Genomic DNA, 27559 nt, shown 5'->3' on the forward strand with positions numbered 1-27559 from the left:
CTTGCTACTTGACAGGTGCTTGCTTACCCAAATGCTAAATCCTGATGGTCTTAATGATACATAGCTACTGCTGTTGACTTTTTCAGATATTCACCCTTGTCCTTCCCTTTCTGACCTTAGTAACCTAAATAATGCTGCCCGTTGGGATTTGTCACGGAAATGCATGTGTGTGTGTCTCTGTGTGTGTCTTTTTCATTTGTCTGGAAACAAAGGAAGGACTCTCAGACAGAAGCCTCCCCCAGGTCTGTTATTCAACCAGACTTTGTTGTTTTACCACACACTTCTTCTATCCCCTTTTGGCTTTACTTCAATTCTGCTCAAAGCTGCTGAGGCACTCTTCTTGAGGGAGTGTGTGTGTGTGTGTGTGTGTGTGTGTGTGTGTGTGTGTGTGTGTGTGTGTGTGTGTGTGTGTGTGTGTGTGTGTGTGTGTGTGTGTGTGTGTGTGTGTGTGTGTGTGTGTGTGTGTGTGTGTGTGTGTGTGTGTGTGTGTGTGTGTGTGTGTGTGTGTGTGTGTGTGTGTGTGTGTGTCGGGGCAGAAAGGACCAAGGTTTTGATGAGTCTTGTTTTTTTACAATGTGTGTCAGATATGGATGTACCTTTTTTTATAAGATCCTCCTTCAAGAACAGTGGCCTTACATTTACCCACAGTGCTCTAGCTCAGGGGTTCCCACACTATTTTATTCAGGCCCCCCTTCCAGCATTGGGAAACATCCGCGCCCTCCCATCTATTTCTATGGGCACAGGCACTGTTCGTGACACAAACTGTTCACACACCTCTTGTTGGCGGAGAGAAAAATGTGCAGGTTCAAAGCTTATTTCCTGTAATTCTACACGTTTTGCCATGGGGTGCAGAGAAAATGTTGCAGTTTTAAAGCTCATTTTCTTGCAATGTCTAATGTGTATTCATGTGATATTTGAGTGACTCAAACCTTAAAACAAAATCTATGTGCTAAAAAACCTATTACAACCTTCAAAATTAATTTGAAAGCAGGATGAGTTCCTTAAATAAATATACAGTACCAGTCAATAGTTTGGACACACCTACTCATTCAAGGGTTTTTCTTTATTTTGACTACTTTCTACATTGTAGAATAATAGTGAAGGCATCATAACAATAAAATAACACATATGGAATCATGTAGTCACCAAAAAAGTGTTAACCAAATAAATGGTTTTTATAGTTGAGATTCTTCAAAGTAGCCACCCTTTGCCTTGATGACAGCTTTGAACACTGTTGGCCTTCTCTCAACCAGCTTCATGAGCTTGTCACCTGGAATGCATTTCAATTAACAGGTGTGTCTTTTTGTGGAATTTCTTTCCTTCTAAATGCGTTTGTGCCAATCACTTGCGTTGTGACAAAGTAGGGGTAGTATACAGAAGATAGCCCTATTTGGTAAAAGACCAAGTCCATATTATGGCAAGAACAGCTCAAATAAGCAAAGAGAAACGACAGTCCATCAGTACTTCAAGACATGAAGGTCAGTCAATCCAGAACATTTCAAGAACTTTGAAAGTTGCAAAAACCATCAAGCGCTATGATGAAACTGGCTCTCATGAGGACTGCCACAGGAAAGGAAGACCCAGAGTTACCTCTGCTGCAGAGGATAAGTTCATTAGAGTTAACTGCACCTCATATTGCAACCCCAAAACAAATGCTTCACAGAGTTCAAGTAACAGACACATCTCAACATCAATTGTTCAGAAGAGACTGCGTGAATCACCAATAAGAAGAGATTTTCTTGGGCCAAGAAAAACAAGAAATGGACATAGACCAGTGGATATCTGTCCTTTGGTCTGATTAGTCCAAATTTTAGATTTTTGGTTCAATCAATCAATCAATCAAGTTTATTTTATATAGCCCTTCGTACATCAGCTAATATCTCAAAGTGCTGTACAGAAACCCAGCCTAAAACCCCAAACAGCAAGCAATGCAGGTGTAGAAGCACGGTGGCTAGGAAAAACTCCCTAGAAAGGCCAAAACCTAGGAAGAAACCTAGAGAGGAACCAGGCTATGAGGGGTGGCCAGTCCTCTTCTGGCTGTGCCGGGTGGAGATTATAACAGAACATGTTCAAAATGTTCATAAATGACAAGCATGGTCAAATAATAATCAGGAATAAATGTCAGTTGGCTTTTCATAGCCGATAATTAAGAGTTGAAAACAGCAGGTCTGGGACAGGTAGGGGTTCCATAACCGCAGGCAGAACAGTTGAAACTGGGACAGCAGCAAGGCCAGGTGGACTGGGAACAGCAAGGAGTCATCATGCCCGGTAATCCTGACGTATGGTCCTAGGGCTCAGTTCCTCCGAGAGAGAGAAAGAAAGAGAGAAGGAGAGAATTAGAGAGAGCCAAGATGTTCAAAATGTTCATAAATGACAAGCATGGTCAAATAATAATCAGGAATAAATGTCAGTTGGCTTTTCATAGCCGATCATTAAGAGTTGAAAACAGCAGGTCTGGAACAGGTAGGGGTTCCATAACTGCAGGCAGAACAGTTGAAACTGGAACAGCAGCAAGGCCAGGTGGACTGGGGACTGCAAGGAGTCATCATGCCCAGTAGTCCTGACGTATGGTCCTAGGGCTCAGGTCCTCCGAGAGAGAGAAAGAAAGAGAGAAGGAGAGAATTAGAGAGAGCATACTTAAATTCACACAGGACACTGGATAAGACAGGAGAAGTACTCCAGATATAACCAACTGGCCCTAGCCCCCCGACACAAACTACTGCAGCATAAATACTGGAGGCTGAGACAGGAGGGGTCAGGAGACACTGTGGCCCCATCCGATGATACCCCCGGACAGGGCGAAACAGGAAGGATATAACCCCACCCACTTTGCCAAAGCACAGCCCCCCGCACCACTAGAGGGATATCTTCAACCACCAACTTACAATCCTGAGACAAGGCCGAGTATAGCCCACAAAGATCTCCACCACAGCACAAACCAAGGGGGGGCGCCAACCCAGACAGGAAGATCACGTCAGTAACTCAACCCACTCAAGTGACGCACCCCTCCTAGGGACGGCATGAAAGAGCAACCGCCATGTCTTTGTGAGACGCAGAGTAGGTGAACGGAGGATCTCCGCATGTGTGGTTCCCAACGTGAAGCATGGAGGAGGAGGTGTGATGGTGTGGGGGTGCTTTGCTGGTGACATTTGTCATGATTTATTTAGAATTCAAGGCACACTTAACCAGCATGGCTACCACAGCATTCTCCAGCTATACGCCATCCCATCTGGTGTGTGCTTAGTGGGACTATCATTAGTATTTCAACAGGACAGTGACCCAAACACACCTCCAGGCTGTGTAAGGGCTATTTGACCAAGAAGGAGAGTAATGGAGTGCTGCATCAGATGACCTGGCCTCCACAATCACCTGACCTCAACCCAATTGCGATGGTTTGGGATGAGTTGGACCATGGAGTGAAGTTAAAGCAGCCTACAAGTGCTCAGCATGTGTGGGAACTCCTTCAAGACTGTTGGAAAAGCATTCCTCATGAAGCTGGTTGAGAGAATGCCAAGAGTGTGCAAAGCTGTCATCAAGATAAAGGGTGGCTACTTTGAAGAATCTCAAATATTAAATATTATTTGATTTGTTTAACACTTTTTTGGGGGGTTTAATACATGATTCAATATGTGTTACTTCATAGTTTTGATGTCTTCACTATTATTCTGCAATGTAGAAAATCATACAAATAAAGATAAACCCATGAATGAGTAGGTGAGTCCAAACTTTTGACTGGTACTCTATAAATATTTTTTACCTATTTATAGATATATTTATTTGAGGGGGTGGGGACCCCCGCACCCCCGACAGTTTGGGAACCACTGCCCTAGCTAAGCTCACTTTGCCCTCACTGCCAACATTAAGCTTTTATCCACAATTCTAGGTCCTTTCCCAAGATCAACATTTGAAATGTGTTAATTACCCCACTGGCATAGAGAACACTCTAGAGCAGTAACATATATGAATTTCATAATGGATCACTGTAAGGCCATGTCATTGCGATTTGTAGAACGATTACATTTAACAGCCAATGCTGTAGTGGACTGTAGATATTTCTGCCTACTGTTTCTGCGTGACAGAGGGCTTTGCATAGGCGTTTTTTTGTGGGACAAAAAAATTATTCCTGGAATGTTTATTTTCCAGAACGGTATGGATCACTTTTGTTCCAGGTTCTGTTTCTGTTCCTTGAACAAATAAATACAAATCCTATTGGAAATAAGTAGAGGGTGTTAAATTTACAGTATGTGATTCCAGGTGCAACCTAAACGTGTAAACATCATTGGAAAGGAAAAGGCTCAACGCTCGCTTTACCATTATAATATCTTAGTTTTATTAAGTAAGTTTATTTTCCTGTTTTCAGTTCTGTTCCCTGAACTGGTTCCATCCCCTGGTCTTGCATTAATAATGCAGTATTTTGGTCTGTGTTATTGTGTAAGGCCCCACTGTTATAAAATTATAACCGATTCGTCACATCATTCCAAACAGTTTTTTTTCTCCCATTATTGTCTGATTAATCAAAGTACTTAGAATATGTTCTAAGTCTTCAACTATTCCTCATCTTCGACCATTGCTCATTCTTGCATCATATCATCCTTTTACTGACCATTACAAGGACATTGTAGGACATTACAAGGCCAGCCACTTCATTTTTCAGATGCACTTAATTCCTCCATCACTGTTATCTTTTGTGTCTCCTCTACTGCCCACCATTCCACTATCTCGCTCTCCAATGTCCAGTATTGACCATGCACACAAAGACGACATGCTTTGTGGGTGCTGCCCGAGAACCTATAGGTACTGTTGCACAGATACTAACATCTGCACTGCAAGTATTTAAGTCTCTATATACCTGTCCTTACGTTCCTCTCTGTTCCTATATTTTCCGGCTTTTGACACATGTTCAGCTGAGTAGATGAAACACATGACTAGCTGACTCTTTTTAACCCCCTCAGCTATTGAGAATCAGTCAAATGTAACATTTAATTATCCACATAGCATATAGACATTCACTTTTTCTTTGAAGTAAAAAAATGGAATATTTTCTGCACATTTACCTGAAAAGTTTCCTAGAAAATACAGATATACGTCTTAGTTTTTGTGACAGAGCATTGATTTGTTGTTTCTCTTATGCAGTTTCTTTTTTCGCTTGTTGGCTTTTTGCTCAGTCAGCCCTTTGGCAACTTTTGTTGAAAAGCAAGAAAACAACATGCCTTTTACGTTGGTATCTAACAAGCATTTCCTTTGAAATGATTCCCACATACAGTACAGTGGGAGACATGATGGTTAACCCTGACTGCATGACATGATTACTTTTTGCATAGAGATGACAACCCTTCTTTTTCTTTTTGAGGCCTATCACTGTGCTTCCCATGCATGCTTGCTTGTTGCTTCTGCTGCTTGCCTGACCGAATGCTCGACTATGTGCACACGGAAAAGGCTCCTTCCGCTGTAGGACATTGCCTCATTTTAAGTTACCGTAAGAGGTAAGACCTTTAATCGCACAGACATATCTCAGACATCACACTATGCTCACATCACATTACTACTTTATGTATAAGCAGGTATAGATATACAGTAAGTGGCTGCATGTTAACATGCTATATTTATGAGTGAGAATAGCCAACATGGTCAAGCCCACATCATTACTGAAGTTGACTAAAATGTATTCTTGATTAATAACTGCTTGTTGACACATTGACACTGCCAAGCTATTTTAGTTTCCCTACCCATATGATACTTGAACTAGACATAGTGAACACAGCCTAGACAATATGTCGAAAGTAATTCTTGTTCCACACAGCCCTATATTGCTCTTATACTGCACAGTATGCACATGAGTCATATCACCATGGGAACTCAAACCCACAGGATTATCCTTACATCTCAGAAAAAGATGCATCATCCATACATATCTATCTCCCTCTCACGCCGTTCTGTATTTCCTTCTCCGCTCCCTGTAGCCGGAAGCCTAGCCTAAAGGACAAGGTGTATCCTAGTCCTTCCAAGATGGCTGGGGCCACAGGGAGGTCCCAGTCCCCTGGGCCTGAAGACGGGGCAGAGGGAGGGCCGAGCTGGAGCTTTGCTGACCGGGCCCAAGGGGCCATGCATGCTTTCCGTGCCAGGGGCAGCACCTCGCGCCAAAACTCAGAGGGTGAGGAGATTCTAAATCTGCACCACTGGTTATATGACTAGCGTTCTGTTTGATTAGCTTATCTTCTTTAGATAATAACAATATTGTAATATTTCTATATAGACATTACACCGTTGCAAAGTAGGCTATGCAGTACAGTACACTGTCAGATATGCAAAAGACAAAGAAAACAGTGCATATGCTCACAAACATTCATTGGACGATTGTCCAAGGAGTTGGACCTAATTAGCTTGGCAGATACCAAATATAATGCGAGGCAAGAAAATATCTAGTCAAATAGCTTATTATCTTCTTGACAACATATGTTCAAATATAATGCAAGTCAAGAAGATAATTAGCTATCTTCTTGACTAGTATTATATTTGAAAATACGCTATCTGCCTAGCTAATTAGGCCTAACTCCTAGATCAATCGTCCAATGAATGTGTTTAACCATTGTGAGCATGTGAACCTGTGAATTCTATTTGCTAACATTCTCTTTGACAAGCGCTAGCGTTCTGTTGGACAAGCTACTACCTGCCTACCATTCTGTTTGACTAGACATGTAACTAAATACATTCTGTGAAACTAGTTGTCTACATGACTAGCATTTCTGTTTGACTATTCATCTAACTGAATACTATTCTGTAAAACTAGTTGTCTACATCAGGGTTTCCCAAACTCGGTTCTGGGGCCCTCCCCTGGGTGCATGTTTTTTTTTCTCCCCCTAGCACTACACAGCTGATTCAAATAACCAACTCATCATCAAGCTTTGATTATTTGAATCAGCTGTGTAGTGCTAGGGCAAAAACCGAAATGTGGAATGAGTTTGGGAATCCCTGGTCTAAATGACTAGATCTCTGTTTGACTAGCCATCTAACTGAATACCATTCTGTAAAAATAGTTGTCTACATGACTAGCATTCTGTTTGACTAGACATCTAATGGAATACCAATTTGTTTATCTTTGTCTACCTGACTAGCATTATGTTTGACCAGCTGTCTTCCTGACAAGCATTCTAGCTACTTGACTAGCATTTTGACTTTTACTATCTGCCTGAGAGGCATACTGTATCTACCTGTATAGCTTTCAGGTTCCCTAGCTACCTTCCGAACTAGACATCAGTTTGACTATCTGACTAGCATTCTGTTTGACTATAGTTATCTACTGGACTACCTTCTGTTGTTGTCGTTAGCTCTACTGTATGTCCTCAACTTGGAGTTCAGAGGATGTGCAAGGACGTTTTACTCTGTGGCCCCATGCCAGCTGTCACCCAGCGTGCCAACTGTAGGCTTTAAGGGATGTGCCAATGGCACTTCATTAAAGTGATGCTCCAGGACTTTTGTATCATTTCAGCCAGTTGTTTTGAAAGTAGTGCTCACAAGCCAAAAATGGTTCCCTGAAAATTTTGCACAATTGTGTACTACGTCATCCATTTTGTATGATATGTTACGTCCTGCATGTATGATATGTTACTTGTTGCAATTCGTGTGATAATTTACTAATTCCACTTCATACAGTAAGTGCTTAAGATCCCAGCATGCATCTTTAATTATGGTCTAGTGTGTGGAAGATGCACTAATGTTGGAGTCAGACAATGCAGATTGGATGCAGAGTAAGGTTGCGAGTAAGGTTGCCAAAGTCAATGCCCGTTCGTCGGTGATTGGTCAACGATACTACTCCTAGTAGAAGTGGGAACTATGGACGGGATTCTTCAATGAAGTGATTGTTGTCATGCAATGTTTTTCACATGAGAAATACTACACCAAACATCTTAAGCCTTATTTAAACGGGGTTTGTTTCACTGGGGGTGGGCGGGTAATGTAAGTATGTGAACGAGCACAAAACACCATCTGTAATTTTAGTCCTGTCCGAATCTGTTATGTCTTAATTTTTACATTTACAGCCAGAATAACCTACTGTTTTTTGGCAAACTTTAAGGTCCACTGGCAATACTATTCCCGTGCGAATCGACATCCCTGTGTTTTGAGAGAAATGTCTGCGTTTGACAGGTGTTGATCACGGTTTGAGCAAGAAAACAATAAATTATTTGATAAATTGAACGAAGTGCTGCGCATAGCCTATATATACAGTTGAAGTCGGAAGTTTACATACACCTTAGCCAAAACCATTTAAACTCAGTTTTTCCACAATTCCTGACATTTAATCCTAGTAAAAATTCCCTGTCTTCGGTCAGTTAGGATCACCACTTTATTTTAAGAATGTGAGATGTCAGAATAATAGTAGAGTATGATTTATTTCAGCTTTTATTTCTTTCATCACATTCCTAGTGGGTCAGAAGTTTACATACACTCAATTAGTATTTGGTAGCATTGCTTTTAAATTGTTTAACTTGGGTCAAACGTTTCGGGTAGCCTTCCACAAGCTTCCCACAATAAGTTGGGTGAATTTTGGCCCATTCCTCCTGACAGAGCTGGTGTAACTGAGTCAGATTTGTAGGCCTCCTTGCTCGCACACACTTTTTCAGTTCTACCCACACATTTTCTATAGGATTGAGGTCAGGGCTTTGTGATGCCACTCCAATATACCTTGACTTTGTTGTCCTTAAGTCATTTTGCCACAACTTTGGAAGTATGCTTGGGGTCATTGTCCATTTGGAAGACCCATTTGCGACCAGGCTTTAACTTCCTGACTGATGTCTTGAGATGTTGCTTAAATATATCCACGTAGTTTTCCTGCCTCATGATGCCATCTATTTTGTGAAGTGCACCAGTCCCTCCTGCAGCAAAGCACCCCCACAACATGATGCTGCCACCCCCATGCTTCATGGTTGGGATGGTGTTCTTCGGCTTGCAATTATCATTATGGCCAAACAGTTCTATTTTTGTTTAATCAGACCAGAGGACATTTCTCCAAAAAGTATCCTATTTTTTTCCCATTTGCAGTTGCAAACTGTAGTCTGGCTTTTTTTATGGCGGTTTTGGAGCAGTGGCTTCTTCCTTGCTGAGCGGCCTTTCAGGTTATGTTGATATAGTACTCGTTTTACTGTGGATGTAGATACCTTTGTTCCTGTGAAGATGCTGGAGGAAACAAGGTCCTTTGCTATTGTTCTGGGATTCATTTGCACTTTCCGCACCAAAGTACGCTCATCTCTAGGAGACAGAGCACGTCACCTTCCTGGGCGGTATGACGGCTGCATGGTCCCGTGGTGTTTATACTTGCGTACTATTGTTTGTACAGGTGAACGTGGTACCTTCAGGCGTTTGGAAATTGCTCCCAAGGATGAACCAGACTCGTGGAAGTCTACAATTCTTTTTCTGAGGTTGATTGGCTGATTTTTTTTGATTTTCCCATGATGTCAAGCAGAGGCACTGAGTTTGAAGCTAGGCCTTGAAATACATCCACAGGTACACCTCCAATTGACTTAAATGATGTCAAATAGCCATGACATAATTTTCTGGAATTTTCCAAGCTGTTTAAAGGCACAGTCAACTTAGTGTATGTAAACTTCTGACCCACTGGAATTGTGATACAGTGAAATAGTCTGTCTGTAAACAATTGTTGGAAAAATGACTTGTGTCATGCACAAAGTAGATGTCCGAACCGACTTGCCAAAACTATAGTTTGTTAAGAAGAAATGTGTGGAGTGGTTAAAAAATGAGTTTTAATGACTCCAACCTAAGTGTATGTAAAGTTCCGACGTCAGCTGTAGGGCCTATATACGAAGGGCCTACATGTATGAACTTTCACGGTCATTGCTTTTATTTATACATTTTGTGCGTATTAATTGAATATTGCCAAATGCATTAGTAAAAAATATTGCGCTTATTTAATGTTAACCTTGCTCTTAATAGATGGCAAAGCAGCATTCAACTGACCTAAACTTTTGGAAAGTTCACTTTTTCAGCCTTAAAACACATCTCAAGTGCAAGTTCACTGTTTAGCTCATCTGAAGAAGAGCTAGAGAATTTAGGATGTCTGCTGCGGATCACAAAAATATCCTAATGATTATGTTCACACTTCCTCAATTCTAATTTTATGGTGACACTATACCAAATATGGTCTGGTATGGTTTCGAAACTTGGAAACCAAGCTCCTGTTATTAGTGTAGCAATGTTATCGCCTGGACTTGTTGAAATATCTTCACACCTAGAAAAAAACCTTCAGGCTTCTGACATAACTTTCAATTTATTTAAAAATGAAGAATTACAGGGACTCGTCCTCTGGAATAACGGACACTTGTATGTGGACACCTGTTTGTCGAACCTTTCACACCACTCAGGCCGACACTTGGCTCCTGATGAACAGTTACTTTACTGACGTTGCTTCCAGTCGCAGTTTGGAACTCTGTAGTGAGTGTTGCAACCGAGGACAGATGATTTTCTCGTTCCGTGAGCTTGTGTGACCTACCACTTCGCTGCTGAGCCATTGATGCTCCTAGACATTTCCACTTCACAATAACAGCACTTACAGTTGACTGGGGCGGCTCTAGCAGGGCAGAAATTTGACGAACTGACTTGTTGGAAAGGTGGCATCCTATGACGGTGCCACGTTGAAAGTCAGTGAGCTCTTCAGTAAGGCCATTCTACTGCCAATGTTTGTCTGTGGAGATTGCATGGCTGTGTGCTTGATTTTATACACCTGTCAGCAACAGGTGTGGCTGAACTAGCTGAATCCACTAATTTGAAGGGGTGTCCACATACTTTTGTGTGTGTGTGTATATATATATATATAACATATCTAACATATATGTGTGTGTGTGTATATATATATAAACATATATATATATATATATGTGTGTGTGTGTGTGTATATATATATATATATATATATATATATATATATATATATATATATATATATATATATATATATATATATATATATATATATATATATATATATATATACAGTGGGGAGAACAAGTATTTGATACACTGACAATTTTGCAGGTTTTCCTACTTACAAAGCATGTAGAGGTCTGTAATTTTTATCATAGGTACACTTCAACTGTGAGAGAAGGAATCTAAAACAAAAATCCAGAAAATCACATTGTATGATTTTTAATTAATTAATTTGCATTTTATTGCATGACATAAGTATTTGATACATCAGAAAAGCAGAACTGAATATTTGGTACAGAAACCTTAGTTTGCAATTACAGAGATCATACGTTTCCTGTAGTTCTTGACCAGGTTTGCACACACTGCAGCAGGGATTTTGGCCCACTCCTCCATACAGACCTTCTCCAGATCCTTCAGGTTTCGGGGCTGTCGCTGGGCAATACGGACTTTCGGCTCCCTCCAAAGATTTTCTATTGGGTTCAGGTCTGGAGACTGGCTAGGCCACTCCAGGACCTTGAGATGCTTCTTACGGAGCCACTCCTTAGTTGCCCTGGCTGTGTGTTTCGGGTCGTTGTCATGCTGGAAGACCCAGCCACGACCCATCTTCAATGCTCTTACTGAGGGAAGGAGGTTGTTGGTCAAGATCTCGCGATACATGGCCCCATCCATCCTCCCTTCAATACGGTGCAGTCGTCCTGTCCCCTTTGCAGAAAAGCATCCCCAAAGAATGATGTTTCCACCTCCATGCTTCACGGTTGGGATGGTGTTCTTGGGGTTGTACTCATCCTTCTATTCCTCCAAACACGGCGAGTGGAGTTTAGAGCAAAAAGCTCTATTTTTGTCTCATCAGACCACATGACCTTCTCCCATTCCTCCTCTGGATCATCCAGATGGTCATTGGCAAACTTCAGACGGGCCTGGACATGCGCTGGCTTGAGCAGGGGGACCTTGCGTGCGCTGCAGGATTTTAATCCATGACGGCGTAGTGTGTTACTAATGGTTTTCTTTGAGACTGTGGTCCCAGCTCTCTTCAGGTCATTGACCAGGTCCTGCCGTGTAGTTCTGGGCTGATCCCTCACATTCCTCATGATCATTGATGCCCCACGAGGTGAGATCTTGCATGGAGCCCCAGACCGAGGGTGATTGACCGTCATCTTGAACTTCTTCCATTTTCTAATAATTGTGCCAACAGTTGTTGCCTTCTCACCAAGCTGCTTGGCTATTGTCCTGTAGCCCATCCCAGCCTTGTACAGGTCTACAATTTATCCCTGATGTCCTTACACAGCTCTCTGGTCTTGGCCATTGTGGAGAGGTTGGAGTCTGTTTGATTGAGTGTGTGGACAGGTGTCTTTTATACAGGTAACGAGTTCAAACAGGTGCAGTTAATACAGGTAATGAGTGGAGAACAGGAGGGCTTCTTAAAGAAAAACTAACAGGTCTGTGAGAGCCGGAATTCTTACTGGTTGGTAGGTGATCAAATACTTATGTCATGCAATAAAATGCAAATTAATTACTTAAAAATCATACAATGTGATTTTCTGGATTTTTGTTTTAGATTCCGTCTCTCACAGTTGAAGTGTACCTATGATAAAAATGACAGACCTCTACATGCTTTGTAAGTAGGAAAACCTGCAAAATCGGCAGTGTATCAAATACTTGTTCTCCCCACTGTATATATATATATATATATAAACATATATATATATAAACATATATATATATATATATATAATATATATGTGTGTGTATATATATATATGTGTGTGTATATATATATATGTGTGTGTATATATATATGTGTGTGTGTATATATATATATATATATATATATATATATATTTATATTATATATATATATTATATATAATATATATATATATATACACAGTACCAGTCAAAAGTGTGGACACCTACTCATTCAAGGGATTTTCTTTATTTTTACTATTTTCTACATTGTAGAATAATAGTGAAGACACCAAAACTATTAAATAATATATATGGAATAATTTAGTAAACGAAAAAGTGTTAAACAAATCAAAATATATGTTAGATTCTTCTTAGTAGCCACCCTTTGCCTTGATGACAGGTTTGCACACACTTGGCATTCTCTCAACCAGCTTCACCTGGAATGCTTTTCCAACAGTCTTGGAGTTCCCACATATGCTGAGCACTTGTTGGCCGCTTTTCCTTCACTCTGTGATCCAACTCATCCCAAACCATCTCAATTGGGTTCAGGTCGGGTGATTGTGGAGGCCAGGTCATCTGATGCAGCACTCCATCACTCTCCCTCTTGGTCAAATAGCCCTTACATGCCTGGAGGTATGTTGGGGAATTGTCCTGTTGAAAAACAAATGATAGTCCCACTAAGCACAAACCAGATGATGTGATGGCGTATCGCTGGAGAATGCTGTGGTAGCCATGCTGGTTAAGTGTGCCTTGAATTCTAAATAAATCAGACAGTTTTACCAGCAAAGCACTTCCACACCCTCATACCACCTCCTCCATGCTTCACGGTGGGATCATCCGTTCACCTACTCTGCGTCTCACAAAGACATGGCTTGTTGGAACCAAAAATCGCAAATTTGGACTCATCAGACCAAAGGACCGATTGCCACCGGTCTAATGTCGATTGTTCATGTTTCTTGGTCCAAGCAAGTCTCTTCTTATTATTGGTGGTTTCTTTGCAGCAATTTGACATTCAGGCCTGTTGAGATTGTGATAGAAAAATTGCGTATTTACCTAATTTGTTTGATATTAATAGTTAGCAATTAAAACTGAACAAATAGGAAGACGTTTCTATTCTGTTTAATTCTGTGTTTCTGTAAAGAGATGGTTTCCACTTTAGCTTCCTGCTGTTAGTCTGGGCATATGGTCAAGGAAATGGGTTTTGCTAGAGATATCTTGAGCTGACAATGACTTGGTGATTAAAAACCTAAAGTTGGAATTTCATAGACAATATGTGGTGTTTGTGACACGAGATGGAGATAGCATGAAGGAGTATATAACAATCTCTCATTGTCTCATCTTCCTGGCATCTGGGAAACTAAACCGGGTTTGGGGTAAAACAACTTCCCGTGTAGATAACCAAGGTGGCTTATGGGAGTACTGTAACCAGCGCTGACCAAGCATTTTTAGGTCCTATATATCATCTGTTTATTCATTATTAGTTAAGCACTCGGCAACACACTTCGGAGTGTGGGGTCGACGGTTTCATTATTGCAATAATTAATCGATATTGAATAAAGATGATTGTTTGAAGAAATGACAAAGTCTCTCTCACTTTAATGGAATATTCCACGACAAGATGTGTCTGTTACTTGAACTCTGTGAAGCATTTATTTGGGCTGCAATCTAAAGTGCAGTTAACTCTAATGAACTTATCCTCTGCAGCAGATGTAACTCTGGGTCTTCCTCATGAGAGCCAGTTTCATCATAATGCTTGATGGTTTTTGCGACTGCACTTGAAGAAACTTTCAAAGTTCTTAAAATTTTCCGTATTGACTGACCTTCATGTCTAAAGTAATGATGGACTGTTGTTTCTCTTTGCTTATTTGAGCTGTTCTTGCCATAATATGGACTTGGTCTTTGACCAAATAGGGCTATCTTCTGTATACCACCCCTACCTTGTCACAATGCAAGTGATTGGCTCAAACGCATTTAGAAGGAAAGAAATTCCACAAATGAACTTTTAACAAGGCACACCTGTTAATTGAAATGCATTTCAGGTGACTAGCTCATGAAGCTGGTTGAGAGAATGCCAACAGTGTTCAAAGCTGTCATCAAGGCAATTGGTGGCTACTTTGAAGAATCTCAAATCTAAAATATGTTTTGCTTTGTTTAACACTTTCTTGGTTACTACATGATTCCATCTGTGTTATTTCATAGTTTTGATGTATTCACTATTATTCTAGAAAGTAGTAAAAATAAAGAAAAACCCTGGAATGAGTAGGTGTGTCCAAACGTTTGACTGGTACTGTATATATTGAATGACCAAGCTGATCCTCATGAGTTGTGTTTGTTCTCCTCTGCGGCATGCACATTAAAGTGCTGATTGAAATGCAGGATGAAGACTTTGGACTGAAGAGTTCTCCAGGTTAGAAACAGCCCTGGCCTTAGTATTACTAGCTAACTAATATTTATGATGAGAACATTCTACATCAGTGTCTTAATCAAATGATAAGTTGTAACTAACATCTTAACACTTAGATTGCATCGCTTTTTTCACGTTATACCTATGCATTGTATGATACTATAGATCTATCATTGAAACAATGTCATAGTAAAGATTTCAATGGCTTAACATTTGCCGTCTTACGATTTTCCTTCATGTACTGTACCCATACATGAGAATTTACTGAGGATTCCATACGTGGGTTCACATGTGTTGTTTTGGCATTGTTTTATAAAATGCCTTTCATTTTGTTTATACCATTATTGTATATCTCTCCTCTCCTTTTCTTTGCAGCAATTGAGGGGTTAATAAGTAAGAACTAATTATATTTTATTGGTTGGCTGTAGGGAAGAAGCAAAAGCGCAACGTATTTGTTTATATTCACTTTTACAAATGACAGTACGCCTTGAAACCATGCATGTCCAAATTTGCTGAACTTTGCTAACTTTACTTAAATCCTCTGTCCATAGGAATTCTTGCTATGCTATAGTTGTTATGACTGCTTATGACAACTCATAAGTCAATTATCATCGAGTTAAGTTGCCTGTATGACAGAGGGTTCAAGTTAAGTGTTACCAACAAGTATAACCTAGAGAACTTGTAAATAATTCTAAACGTAGTGCGTTCAGCTTGTTCCTGATTTAACATGCATGAAGAAACCTTAATTTCATCTCCTAATTTTTTCCTGGACCCTTTTAACAATGTACTCTACCCAAATATAGACCAGCATGTACTGTAATCAGTATGCACTACAGTACAGACCAACACCAAAAGGACTTAAATAGCCTGATTGTTAGCCTAGTTAGCTTGAAATTTCTATTGCGATGACTAGAGAGCCTGTTTTGCTAGCAGTGTAAGGTAATGCATGGCTGTGGAGTCATTGGTGGTGGACGGAGGGGACCTCATCAGAAAGCATTCTTGACTTTAACGTCCTCTGTTCGGTAGTAGATCCCTCAATTCCTGCATTCAGTCTTTTTGTTGTTGTTTCACAAATCAATACCGTTGAATTCCACCAATGCTATGGTATGCCAACAGTGCTAACGTTCCACACTGGCTTGGAAGCTCTGAACTGCACTGTTGATGCTAACGGCTATGTACCAACTTTGCTTGGCTTAATCTGGACACAATAACGGTGTTACAGTATGTATGGGAGCCAGTGGTTGAAGCTTTGACATTGTGGTTGATGTGGTGTCCTTGTCTTTGCTCCATAGAGGCTTGCCTCCCCGGGGAGGACGTTGGGGATGATAAGAACTGCAACTGTGAATTCCTTCAAGATTTATCTCCTGGGTTGAAGGTCACAATTAGGGCAATAATGTAAGAGGGGATTTATATTCACTTTATACCCGAAGAACCCAGTGTCTTGTGCAGAAACTAGCACTTTAGAAATGAGTTCCTCTGATTTTTAAAGGCAGTTGGCCTGTTTGAGTTTATGAACATGCACACAGTATAATTCGATTATAATACATTTGATAGAAAATCTGATTCTATTCTTCTGAATGATTACCTTACTAAAGTGTGTCAACAGCTGCTTTTGTTTTGAAAAATACATATTTCTGTTTTATTTTTCCTAAATGTCTGCTTCAGCATCATGAGGTTTCTGGTGTCAAAGAGGAGGTTTAAGGAGAGCCTACGGCCATACGACGTGATGGATGTGATAGAGCAGTACTCCGCAGGCCACTTGGACATGCTGAGTCGGATTAAGCAACTACAGTCCAGGCAAGACCCCCCATTCTTCCATTCACCGATCGTCACACACCCTTTCCCAGCATAGCTCACATTTAATGTACCTCAAAACAGACTTGTGTTCGAATAGTAATTATGTTGTTCTTAATAATAGCTTAGCTGTGTTTGTTTGAGCATGTCTGGCATAATAGGATCAATGTGCAAACCCACCCATCTGGCACTGAAGGTTGGCTCAATAAACTCTCAAAGTATTAGAAAGTAAACAAATACTATTTAGGGGGGGTAGAAGAAAATATTATTATACTATTTGAACCTCAAACATCCACAGACCCACCAGGTTTTCATCAGTAGACACACATTGACAGCTGCCACTCTTCACCAGGGCAATTCAATTACTAGCCCTGGAGTGCCAAAGTTCTGCCAGGAGTATTTCTAGCCTGGTAGTTAAATGATACATAATTGTCATTGATTGGCCTGAGACATTACGTACCTCGTGTCCCAGGTCTGAATTAGTCCTTGATTAGAAGGAAAAAATGGAAGGCTGCGTTACCAAAGGTAACCGCCCCGTTCCGCCCCCCACCCATTATGTTCTTTACCTCTACTTTACGCACAAATGTGTGTGCTCACCCTCCCCATCACTTTAGATTTTCCACTTTACTCACTGTCAATTGTGAATGATAAATTCTTCAAGTTTTACCAGTGAAATGTCCATGCAGCTTCTGCATGCCAACCATTTGATCTCAATCAATTTCATGGGAATATGCATTTTGGTATTTTTCTTTAATGATATAGGCCTAGGCTCCAGTGTTTTTGTATTATGTACAGTGAAATAATTTAACAAACTGTAGCCTACCTGTGTTTAATCAAAGCACATACTGTATATTGCCTATGTAACAGTTTAACTTTACGTCCGTCCCCTCGCGCGAACCAGGGACCCTCTGCACACATCAACAACAGTCACCCACGAAGCATCGTTACCCATCGCTCCACAAAAGCCACGGCCCTTGCAGAGCAAGGGGAACCACTACTTCAAGGTTTCAGAGCAAGTGACGTCACCGACTGAAAGGCTCCTAGCGCGCACCACCGCTACCTAGTTAGCCATTTCACATCCGTTACACTCACCCCCCTTTCAACCTCCTCCTTTTCTGCAGCAACCAGTGATCCGGGTCAACAGCATCAATTTAACAGTTTAACTTTTTATGGCGTCCCCTCGCCCCGACCCGGGCGTGAACCAGGGACCCTCTGCATACATCAACAACAGTCACCCACGAAGCGTCGTTACCCATCGCTCCACAAAAGCCGCGGCTCTTGCAGAGCAAGGGGAACCACTACTTCAAGGTTTCAGAGCAAGTGACGTCACCGACTGAAAGGCTGCTAGCGCGCACCACCGCTATCTAGTTAGCCATTTCACATCGGTTACACCTAGTGGGGCATGCTGCGCAGAAATTTTGAAAAATAATCATCCTAAAATCTCATAAGAAATAAGGTGGTTTTTTTCGTCTTACATTATGCTATTATATTCAGTTCTGTTATGTCGAATATTAATGAATAATTATGTGATCATGCAGCCATTGATTCTTCTTTGATCTAACTTAATTGAACAAGCACCATTCTCAATTCAGCATTGAAATTCGGCAGTGTATCCTCTATCGAAAAAGAGGCGTCCAGAAAATTTTGCAACGCATCAACTCTGAAAAGGGAAACCAGAAATGTTTTGCCCTTCTTGGACCGTAATTGAATAGCCCTGCCTAATTGTCCAGGCTTATTCAGTCTGATGGAGTATTGCAGATTAGAAATGTAGAGCATAGATTTGACACCGTCTTGTCACTGTATACTTTGTTGTGTCACTGGACACATGCATGTTGTGATAATCACTAAACTAACATCTGCCCTTATGTGCTATGCCTTCCTCTGGCACGTATCCCGATGACGGACACATTTACGTGATGTTTCATAGCTTGAAACAACTTAATTCACTTGAACAGTATTTAACAAGTCAAGGGAAATGTCGATTTCATATATTTTTCACCCTCAAATAAGTACCACATTTCTTTTGATTAGATGATACATGTCCAACACATATGTAAATCTATTCCAACAATGAAACTGTAGGCCCTGTGTACATTTCTGTTAAAACAACAACCAATATTTCATAGCTAATGTGGTTCTTTATTTCTCTCGACAACCCAGTCACACACCGGTGAGAAAGTAACCAATGTTAGATCTATGTTTTGACATAAATAACCATGGTAGCTACAAAGTTTTTAAGAAGCTAATATATTTAGACTTATTTGTCCATGTATTTCATATGGTCAGATTCCCATGTGTTGCTTCATTTTGCGTTGCGCTCACATCTTCTCTATGTGCCTTGCCAGGGTAGATATGATTGTGTGGCCTCCTGGCCCAACTACTCCTCGCCGTAAGAAGTCTACAAAAGGTCCTAGGTTATGTCACTAGACTGCACTTTTCCTATACGTAAATTACTGTAGAACGTAAGGAAATTCTTATGTCATGCTGCATAATGCGCATTAGCCACAAGAATGATAAAATGCCTGTCCTAATTTGTAACGATGACAGATAATGACAACTGACTCACACAATTCTGGCACTAAATTGTGTCATAATTGTGTAGTAGGTTATCATGTCCTGTTATAACAGGTATTAGGTCACTCTGCTATATACTGTAGAACTGTTATACGTCTTTACGTCAATTGGGACTCTAGTAAAGTGCTATCAAATGTATTTATTTTGATGAATAAGAGCCCTTTTGTAACTCCGGCTACATGACGGCTCATTGTATCACTCCAACAAAAGCCCGATAGACCGAACCATGTCTTTAGACAGTCGACTTCTGAGTGGATTTACAGTCTAGTAAGACTAAAATAACAGAAGTAGTAGATTGAGCAATCCCTCACGCGCTTCTTTCATAATGTTTGTGGATATTGTTGTGGGGGAAATGTTGCTCATAGTTTATAGTGATAGTGGTAACACTTTACTTAAAGCATCCAGGCAAAATGCATTACGATGCCATTACAATGTATTGTACGACTTGTCATGAGTAAGTATGACCCTACCCTTTATAATCTCTTTTACTGTATTCATCTCATCTGAAGAAAAGGCCAAGTGCGCACACGCACAGGCAATGGGCTGAGTCATGTAGCCTTACACAACAAGGCTGCTTTTGTATCGGAGAAAGAGGGAGAGCTCCCCTGTTAGGAAGCTGTGGAAATGAAGCATGAAACATAGTGAAGCATGCCACATGATGCATTGTCTCCTCGTTTTCATAGTTGTCGTTTTTTCCCATCAAGAATTGTTGAGGCCTGGAACTCACCATTTTCAGCGTCAAAGAACATTATCATTCTTCAGCACCAATTCCATATGCACTCTACAGAGACCAATCTCTAACTTCACCTACATGATTTTAGTTTTGTCTTACCTTTCTAATTTTATACACCTGCTTCACTAATCCAGAGGGGGAAACGTAATTTAAATTGTGAACTTAGTCTACTCTATAATGTTTCCTTTCGCTAAAAACACAACTCTTTGACTCTCTGGATCAAAGCAATAGCTTTATCCTCGATATCGCTTTCTCTAAATGCCAGAGTGGACCAGATTGTTGGTAAAGGTCCTCCAGATAAAGGTGCCAAAGGTGGCGGTGACGGGGAGAAAGAGGAGGAGGACCCCAGCATGATGGGACGTATGATGAAAGTGGAGAAACGGGTAAGCCATGTGTTCTTCTGACCTTATCTCAGCCTCTCTGTCCTAAACAGTCCCCGCTCTTGGTAGAAATGCCCTTAGAGACGAAACACACCGTGTCGACGAACAGTTAGAAGCAGGGGGGTGGTCGTTCTGACTCCTGTCGCCTCTGACCAGAACATCGGCCATCATTTTCTGTTAATTTTCCTGACAATACAACATGTTGAATCGCCACAGTTTGTCGACAACCAGCAGGTGATTCTAACCTGCTGCTTTTAGCCATTCATCTCTGTGGTGTGTAATCTGATCTAGGATCTAGGATCAGATTACCCTCCCCTCCCCAAAGCAGGTGATTCTAACCCATTGCTTTTAGCCGTTCATCTTTGTTGTTTGTAATCTGATTACCCTCGCCAAATCCTAAAATCCTAAAAACGTTTGGGTGTGAAAGGCCCAACTGACCTAAGATCAGTGTCTATGGGCATTGCCGTGCTACACCACAGTATGCAGAGATTATATGGGACTCTCTCTCTTCCTGCAGGTGGGCTCCATGGACAGAAAGCTGGATTTCCTGGTCAACGTGTACGTACAGCGCATGGGCATCCCGCGCTCTGAGACAGAGGCCTATTTCAACTCCAAGGAAGCCTACCCGGCACCCCCTTACATTAGCCCCAAGGATAGCAAGGAGGAGAAGCAGGAGAAGGAAAAGAAGGTGAAAGAGGAGGAGAAGAAGGAGAAGAGCTGCTCCGCTGCCGAGGTCCTCCGCTCCGTGGAGAGGAAGAAGTGCTCCCCGGAGCCCAGGTCTTTGGGCACGCCCTCCGGCAGCCGCAGCCGCCCCTGCACCTCCTGGGAGCACCAGCTGCAGCACCCTCTCAGCCAGCCCGCCTGGAACAGCAGTGTGGCCAACACCCCCTCACCTGTAGGGGGGGGCAGCGGAGAGCACTCCCCCTCTCTGTTCCGCCTGCCACCCCCTCCCCCGCCCATCCACGAGCGCTCATCTTCCGGGGCAGGAGGGAGCAGTATCCGGGAGGGCACCTCCCAGGGCAGGAAGCGCAACAGGAGGCAGAGGCGTCAGCCAGACGTGGCCCCGCTGCCCACCGCGGAGAGTGACACGTCCTTGTCCATCCCATCAGTGGACCACGAGGAGCTGGAGCGCTCCTTCAGTGGGTTCAGCATCTCCCAGGCCAAGGAGGACTTCTTTGGGGCATCGTTCTTCAATGGGGTGGCGGCAGAAACAGGGGCATCTCTCTGCGCCAGGGTTAGACCCTTCATTGCTGAGGGTGAATCAGACACAGACTCTGACCTGTACACCCCTGGCGGCCCCTCGCCCCTCTCCTTCAGCGGTGAGGGTGCAGGGGGGTATGGAGACAGAATCTGGCCACCTCTCAAGTAGGCTAGAATCAGAATAACTGGCCCCTAGTATGAGCTGGGATGGATTGAGATATGAGGGGAGGATCAAGAAGATTGCATATGTTAACGCTTGTCACTGAAACTTTCACAAACAAAAAATGGCCCAATTGATTCTGTCTTGTGTGATTGTATGTGTATGACCATTGAGGTATTCAGAGTTGTTTTAGATAGGGTGTCCAATCACCCAAATGCTTGAGTTGATGCTTTTCATGTGAACTGAAGCCGATTTAAGTTAAAAGATTAATATCTACTGCGCTTTCTGAACACTCTCAGTGATTTCTCTGGACCAAAAAATGTGGGGCGATATTGGAAGACATGTCAATACAGTAGCCCATCAGTAGGCTATACCTACAGTACAAGTCACCTACTGTATGTTTAGGTTATGCTGAGCCTTCCAAAATGATCACTGCCTTGTTGGTTTTATTCCAGTATGACACGATTTTATTAGAATTGAATTGTTGCTAATATTTTTCATTCTGAATATGGCGCTCAGTTAAATCGGTGGCATTAGTATATGATTGAATCATGCATTTTTTTGCGGCAAATTCAGTATAATTCTAAAAGCCAAACTATAATGTGCTGATGGGTTGTGTGCTGTGGTTTATGTACTGTAGTCCTTGGTAGAAAACATTATCGCAAACAAATAGAGAATAGATGCAGCTGCACAACCCTCCTTAAGCGTATGGTCTTCTTATACACTGCGCTGACTCCTGGAAACGCATGCCTTAAATGAGTTCCGCAAAGTAATACACAACGTACAGTTCTACACTCTTATTTAACCGCACGATGACAGAGCGACATGACATGATTTTTAAGAGGAGTTGTTGTAGAACTGAGACACAAGCTAGTAGGTAGGCTTTCTACTTTTGAGTTTTCAGCAATAATATCTTACTGGTGTCTGTTAAATATGTCAAGTCAATTTCTTAATGAAAAAAAACTGCACGAAAATATTAATAATAAATGAACTGCATGGCATGTACAGAATAGTTGCTTTAGGTAGGAAATGTATGACTGTAGCAAGTAGGAACCAAACTAAATGACATTCCTCAACCATTTCCTCAACCATTCCACAGATGATCGACAGAAAGTGGGCAGAACAGGAAAATAAAACCAAGCAACATTGCATGACTGACTTCAACTTAAATATATACACTACCGTTCAAAAGTTTGAGGTCACTTAGAAATGTCCTTGTTTTTGAAAGAAAAGCAATTTTTTTGTCCATTTTTAAAATAACATCAAATTGATCAGAAATACAGTGTAGACATTGTTAATGTTGTAAATCACTATTGTAGCTGGAAACGGCTTATTTTTATTTTTATGGAATATCTACATAGGCGTACAGAGGCCCATTATCAGCAACCATCACACCTGTGTTCCAATGGCAAGTTGTGTTAGCTAATCAATCCACTTCTTTAGACTAGTTGAGTATCTGGAGCATCAGCATTTGTGGGTTCAATTACAGACTCAAAATGGCCAGAAACAAAGAACTTTCTTCTGAAACTCGTCAGTCTGTTCTTGTTCTGAGAAATGAAGGCTATTCCATGCGAGAAATTGCCAAGAAACTGAAGATCTCGTACAATGATGTGTACTACTCCCTTCACAGAACAACGCAAACTGGCTCTAACCAGAATAGAAAGAGGAGTGGGCGGCCCCGGTGTAATGGGGCTAAGAATTTGGAACATTTCTGTAAATGCAGTCTTGCTTGCAAATGTTTGTCTCTTTTCAGGCAGATTATCAGATTCATTCAAAGAATATGCACACTTTAGTAGTTGCTAGTTATAATTTCTTGGCACTGAATGAGACCGAAGAAAAACATACATTTGAATGTAACCCCAATGCACTTTAACTCACACGTTTTCAATGTTGTTCTTCAGTTTCATGTTCATAATTCAAATGAAGAAAAGAGAGCAGAACTAGAAATGCAATTTAAAAAGAATAAGGTCAAAATAAGCAGTCAAGCATTGTCAATATGTTTAGTAGCATCAGAGGTCCATCATCAAAGCCTTAATTACTTTCCCCAACTGAGACATAAATGTTACTGTCAGAACCACCCTTTTGCCTTTTCTGTCTATGCCATTACATGAAGCCAAAATACTGCAGTCTCAGAACCACTATACTAGACACTGTTCACAACTAAAGATAAAAGAGCAATGTTATTTGTCCAAATATATGCTTGCCGGAATGTTACAACCCAAAGAAATTACCACAGCTTTTACATCTGTAATATCTGTAGTTATGTACCTGCGTTGACAAAAATAAACTTTGTACATCACTGGGATTGTGTTGAGGATTCTAATTTCAGTTTAAGGATGAGGGTGACCAATGACCATAGGTCGGAATCCAAACTGAATATTGCTGTGTTTCATTAGTTTCACTTCATAATGAAACAATAATTTTCGTTTTCGATTCCTGGCTTCAACAAGCCATAGAACCAGAATGGTGTAATGATGACCAAATATCACTAGAGGGCGGTCAAGCCCTCTAGTTGAGAAGCAGACCTAGATTCCATTTGTATTTTGCCCTTCTCTCCCCCCTCAGTTCACGTTAAAATGTACACTCCATGTGAAGAACATGAGAATGTTATCTGACTGACAGTCATTTGAAGTGGGTGAAGGGGAAGCTGGTTAGTATGCTCCATCTGCACCACAATAATACATTTTTCTCCAAAGTGTGCACTTGTTCATTCCTTCCCACGTGTGAAAGCATTGGATTGGTGTCCAACATGGGCCAGTAGAGGGAGTTTCCACTATCTTTCTTATAGGCCCCGCAGACTCATTATTTTTCCCAAGTAAAAACAGCCTTTTAGTGACCAGAACATCACCTATAATCTTTTTACGCAATTGAAATGCTCATAATTGTACCTTTTATCTCATCTCCATCAATCAGGAAGCCTGAAAGAACAGGTTGAGTGGGCGGGGCACTTATATTCATGAGCTTACCTTGACTGACAGCTCTTTGAAATCCTTGTGGTCATTGCCAGGTAACTAGGTAAACAATGGGCCACATTATTGATTACTTGACTTCCAAGGCTAAATAGTATATATGTGTCTGAATACCCATACTAACATACTGTATACTACATACCAAATACTATTAGTTCATTTTAGTATACTGTAAACTTAACGGTATCGTTTCAGTTGAGCGTACTAGCGCTTCACCTGTCTACCGGAAGTTGATGCTGTTGCTATGCAACCTCTTGCTAGCTTGTTAGCATAAAAAATGACTAGCCAGACATTTTACAATTTCAGGTGTGTTCGTAATTCAATCTTGAGTGTCAGAGTGCACCCGGAGTGCGCTCTGGGCGTTCGTAAATCCGGATTGTTCAAAGCGCACACTGGACGCTCTGGCCGAGGAGTAGAGTTGATCCGAGCATTCTGACCTCACAATGGCAGTCAAGCACCCTGGCTAACGTTGGCTAGCTACTTCCAGACACAAATGAAAGAACACCTCACTCTGACCATTTTCCTCAGCCTAGCAGAGCTGGTTAGGCTGTTTTCATGTTATCCAGAGTGTTGGTGACTGTAACTGTGCTGCTAGCAACAGTTTAATTATTATTATTTTTTGCAGACGTTTACTGACACCAGCCATGTTCAACGGGTGTTCATCAGTTATTCTGCCCTTTGGCACACAGATGAGAGTGCTCTGAAATCGGAGTAGATAGCCAGAGTGAATTTAGGAATGCACCCGGAGTAGATATCCAGAATGAACAATGTCCATTGAGAACGCAAAACGACTACACCACTTAGCTAAAAATGACATGAATAATCAAGTCAATAAACGTTAGGTAGTTAGCAGTGGCGTGCCGTGGGCCTGGGGCCTAGGCCTTCAGTGAGGTACTACACAGTCCCACCCGAATTAATCCATAACCAGGCGTTGCGTCACCTTGAAATTGACAAATTTACATTTTTGGGTAAACAGTGTTTACCCAAAAACATGACACAAACAATGAGTCTTTTCAATATTTCCCTTCACCTTTTCATTGTGCAGCTCCGTTGCCCTGCGTGCTTGTTAGTTGAGCTGTAGATCCATTCCGGTGTCCCCAAAAGTTTTCAAAAGCACAATTGCTTGTAAGTGCCCAGCCGTACTTTGGTGTCTCGTTGCTGCCTTGGTTAGATAACTCAAGTGTGCAAAGCCAGTGTGGCTCCAAACACCAAATCGATCACTTGCAAATAATAGGCATTCCCAGCAGTACAGTTTGCAGTGCTTCTCGGTATCTGTGGAGCGAACCAGTAAAACCCGATGTCTGTTCAATCCGACGTCTGTTGCGGCCATAAACAATTGACAGCGAAGCAGCCTTGGTGGAAGTTAGGGCATTCATCATTCCTGCGCTACACGGAGCAGAGCTGTTGTGTGACAGGCTTTGTGGCGTCGGGCGACCTCTCCTTACAATGTCTAACTTTTCTTGAAAAGTTCGTCTTGAGAATGGCGTTATAATTATATCCTCGACCAAATCGATATCTTCTCCTCCTTCCGCCATTGTGGGTTCAAAAAACAGTTTAGGTAGTACGCGAATTAATTCGTTTATCAAATTCAGTTTCCTAGATCTGCATAGACCTGCCCATAGGACCTGCCTCTCAATATTGGTAATCCAATCAAAAGACGTGGACGCCCTACGCCTGCTAGCTGGCTCCTGTGTAACACTGGAGCCAGCCAGCAGGCGTACAATAGCCAACTCTAAAGCTGATTGGTTGACACAAAATTTTAATTTCCATTCACTTTAAGCTACAAGCGCCTGCACTGTTGATTCTGAAGGCCTAAGAGCAGATTTTAGACCCCTGGCAACACATGATGGCTGAATATGATTGGATAAAAGATCTAACATAAAGACCAGCCCTCCAAATCTCAACCTGGGGCTGGAAGCAGTGCAACCAAGAGGAAAGCTATGAAATGAAGAGTATAACTCTTACTCTGGGGAATAATTTAATACATATTTGTGGGAAAATATATTTAAAAAAAAATTATATTCTGATGATGTTTAGGCCAGCAGAGAAGGCCTTGCAGGCCCTGACGGCCCACCACTGGTAGTTAGATAGCATATAGTTAATATACTAAAGTCAATAAATGTTTGGTAGTTAGTTAGATGGCTAATATACTGCTTCGCAAGTTCAATGTCTTAGTAGCCAACTAACGTTTGGTAACTAGCTAACATACTGCTGTAATGCTCTGCAGTTCGTAAGGATAGCGTAGCTAGCAAATTGTCAGCCAACATAACGTGTAACTTAACTTATTTGAAAAGTCTACTTTATTACATTGCTCTACATTTTCTTAACATTTGTCATAATTAGTTAAAGCAATGAATTTGTATCCACTCTCGTCGGACTTTGGCTGTATATTTTCCCTCATTTTCTTCAAATCTGAAAACGTTCTGAAGCCACGCCCATTTTCTGAACAACTGCATTATGGGCCCTAAAAGCATGGGAAAAGTGTCCACTGCTTGTATACTTCGTATTTTGCTGAATTCAGTACGATATCCGGGAACTTTTGGTATACTAACTATATCCATACTATGACCAATAAGCATACTACATACACAAATTATGTCACAAATAGTATGGTTAGTGCAGTTAGTATGAGTATTCCAACAGAGCTTATGTCTCAACCCATTTTCTCTCAAATGGCCTAATGGGTTAACAGAGTTGTTCATGGACTGTTGGGTATCTGACAAA

The 27559-nt window shown here is 41.4% G+C and overlaps 1 protein-coding gene and 1 long non-coding RNA gene across 10 annotated transcripts in view; one reads left to right on the forward strand and one right to left on the reverse strand.

Annotated features, from left to right (window-relative positions):
- LOC139557169 (potassium voltage-gated channel subfamily KQT member 2-like) overlaps nucleotides 1-24171 on the forward strand; it is a 46826-nt gene extending 22655 nt beyond the window's left edge. The window contains exons 10-18 of one of the 9 annotated variants that reach the window (XM_071371618.1): nucleotides 213-242; nucleotides 4738-4794; nucleotides 5961-6151; nucleotides 14981-15028; nucleotides 15401-15418; nucleotides 16318-16420; nucleotides 16691-16822; nucleotides 20392-20509; nucleotides 21024-24171. In XM_071371618.1, the coding sequence (XP_071227719.1) occupies nucleotides 213-242; nucleotides 4738-4794; nucleotides 5961-6151; nucleotides 14981-15028; nucleotides 15401-15418; nucleotides 16318-16420; nucleotides 16691-16822; nucleotides 20392-20509; nucleotides 21024-21875 (1549 nt within the window). In that variant the 3' untranslated portion in view covers nucleotides 21876-24171. Of the gene's footprint in view, nucleotides 1-15; nucleotides 2590-4737; nucleotides 4795-5350; nucleotides 5484-5960; nucleotides 6152-14980; nucleotides 15029-15400; nucleotides 15419-16317; nucleotides 16421-16690; nucleotides 16823-20391; nucleotides 20510-21023 lie in introns of those variants that run through there. The other 8 variants (XM_071371619.1, XM_071371620.1, XM_071371621.1 and 5 more) reach the window with 8 other exon arrangements.
- Nucleotides 1028-27100, reverse strand: LOC139557172 (uncharacterized). The gene is made up of 2 exons (XR_011671348.1): nucleotides 25866-27100; nucleotides 1028-2587 (listed from the first exon to the last, which is right to left on the reverse strand). It is a non-coding gene; the product is annotated as an uncharacterized lncRNA (long non-coding RNA).
- Between the last annotated feature and the right edge of the window lie 459 nt (nucleotides 27101-27559).

The sequence above is a fragment of the Salvelinus alpinus genome, chromosome 28 (assembly GCF_045679555.1).
Source record: "Salvelinus alpinus chromosome 28, SLU_Salpinus.1, whole genome shotgun sequence".
In the NCBI taxonomy this organism is placed as follows: Eukaryota; Metazoa; Chordata; class Actinopteri; order Salmoniformes; family Salmonidae; genus Salvelinus; species Salvelinus alpinus.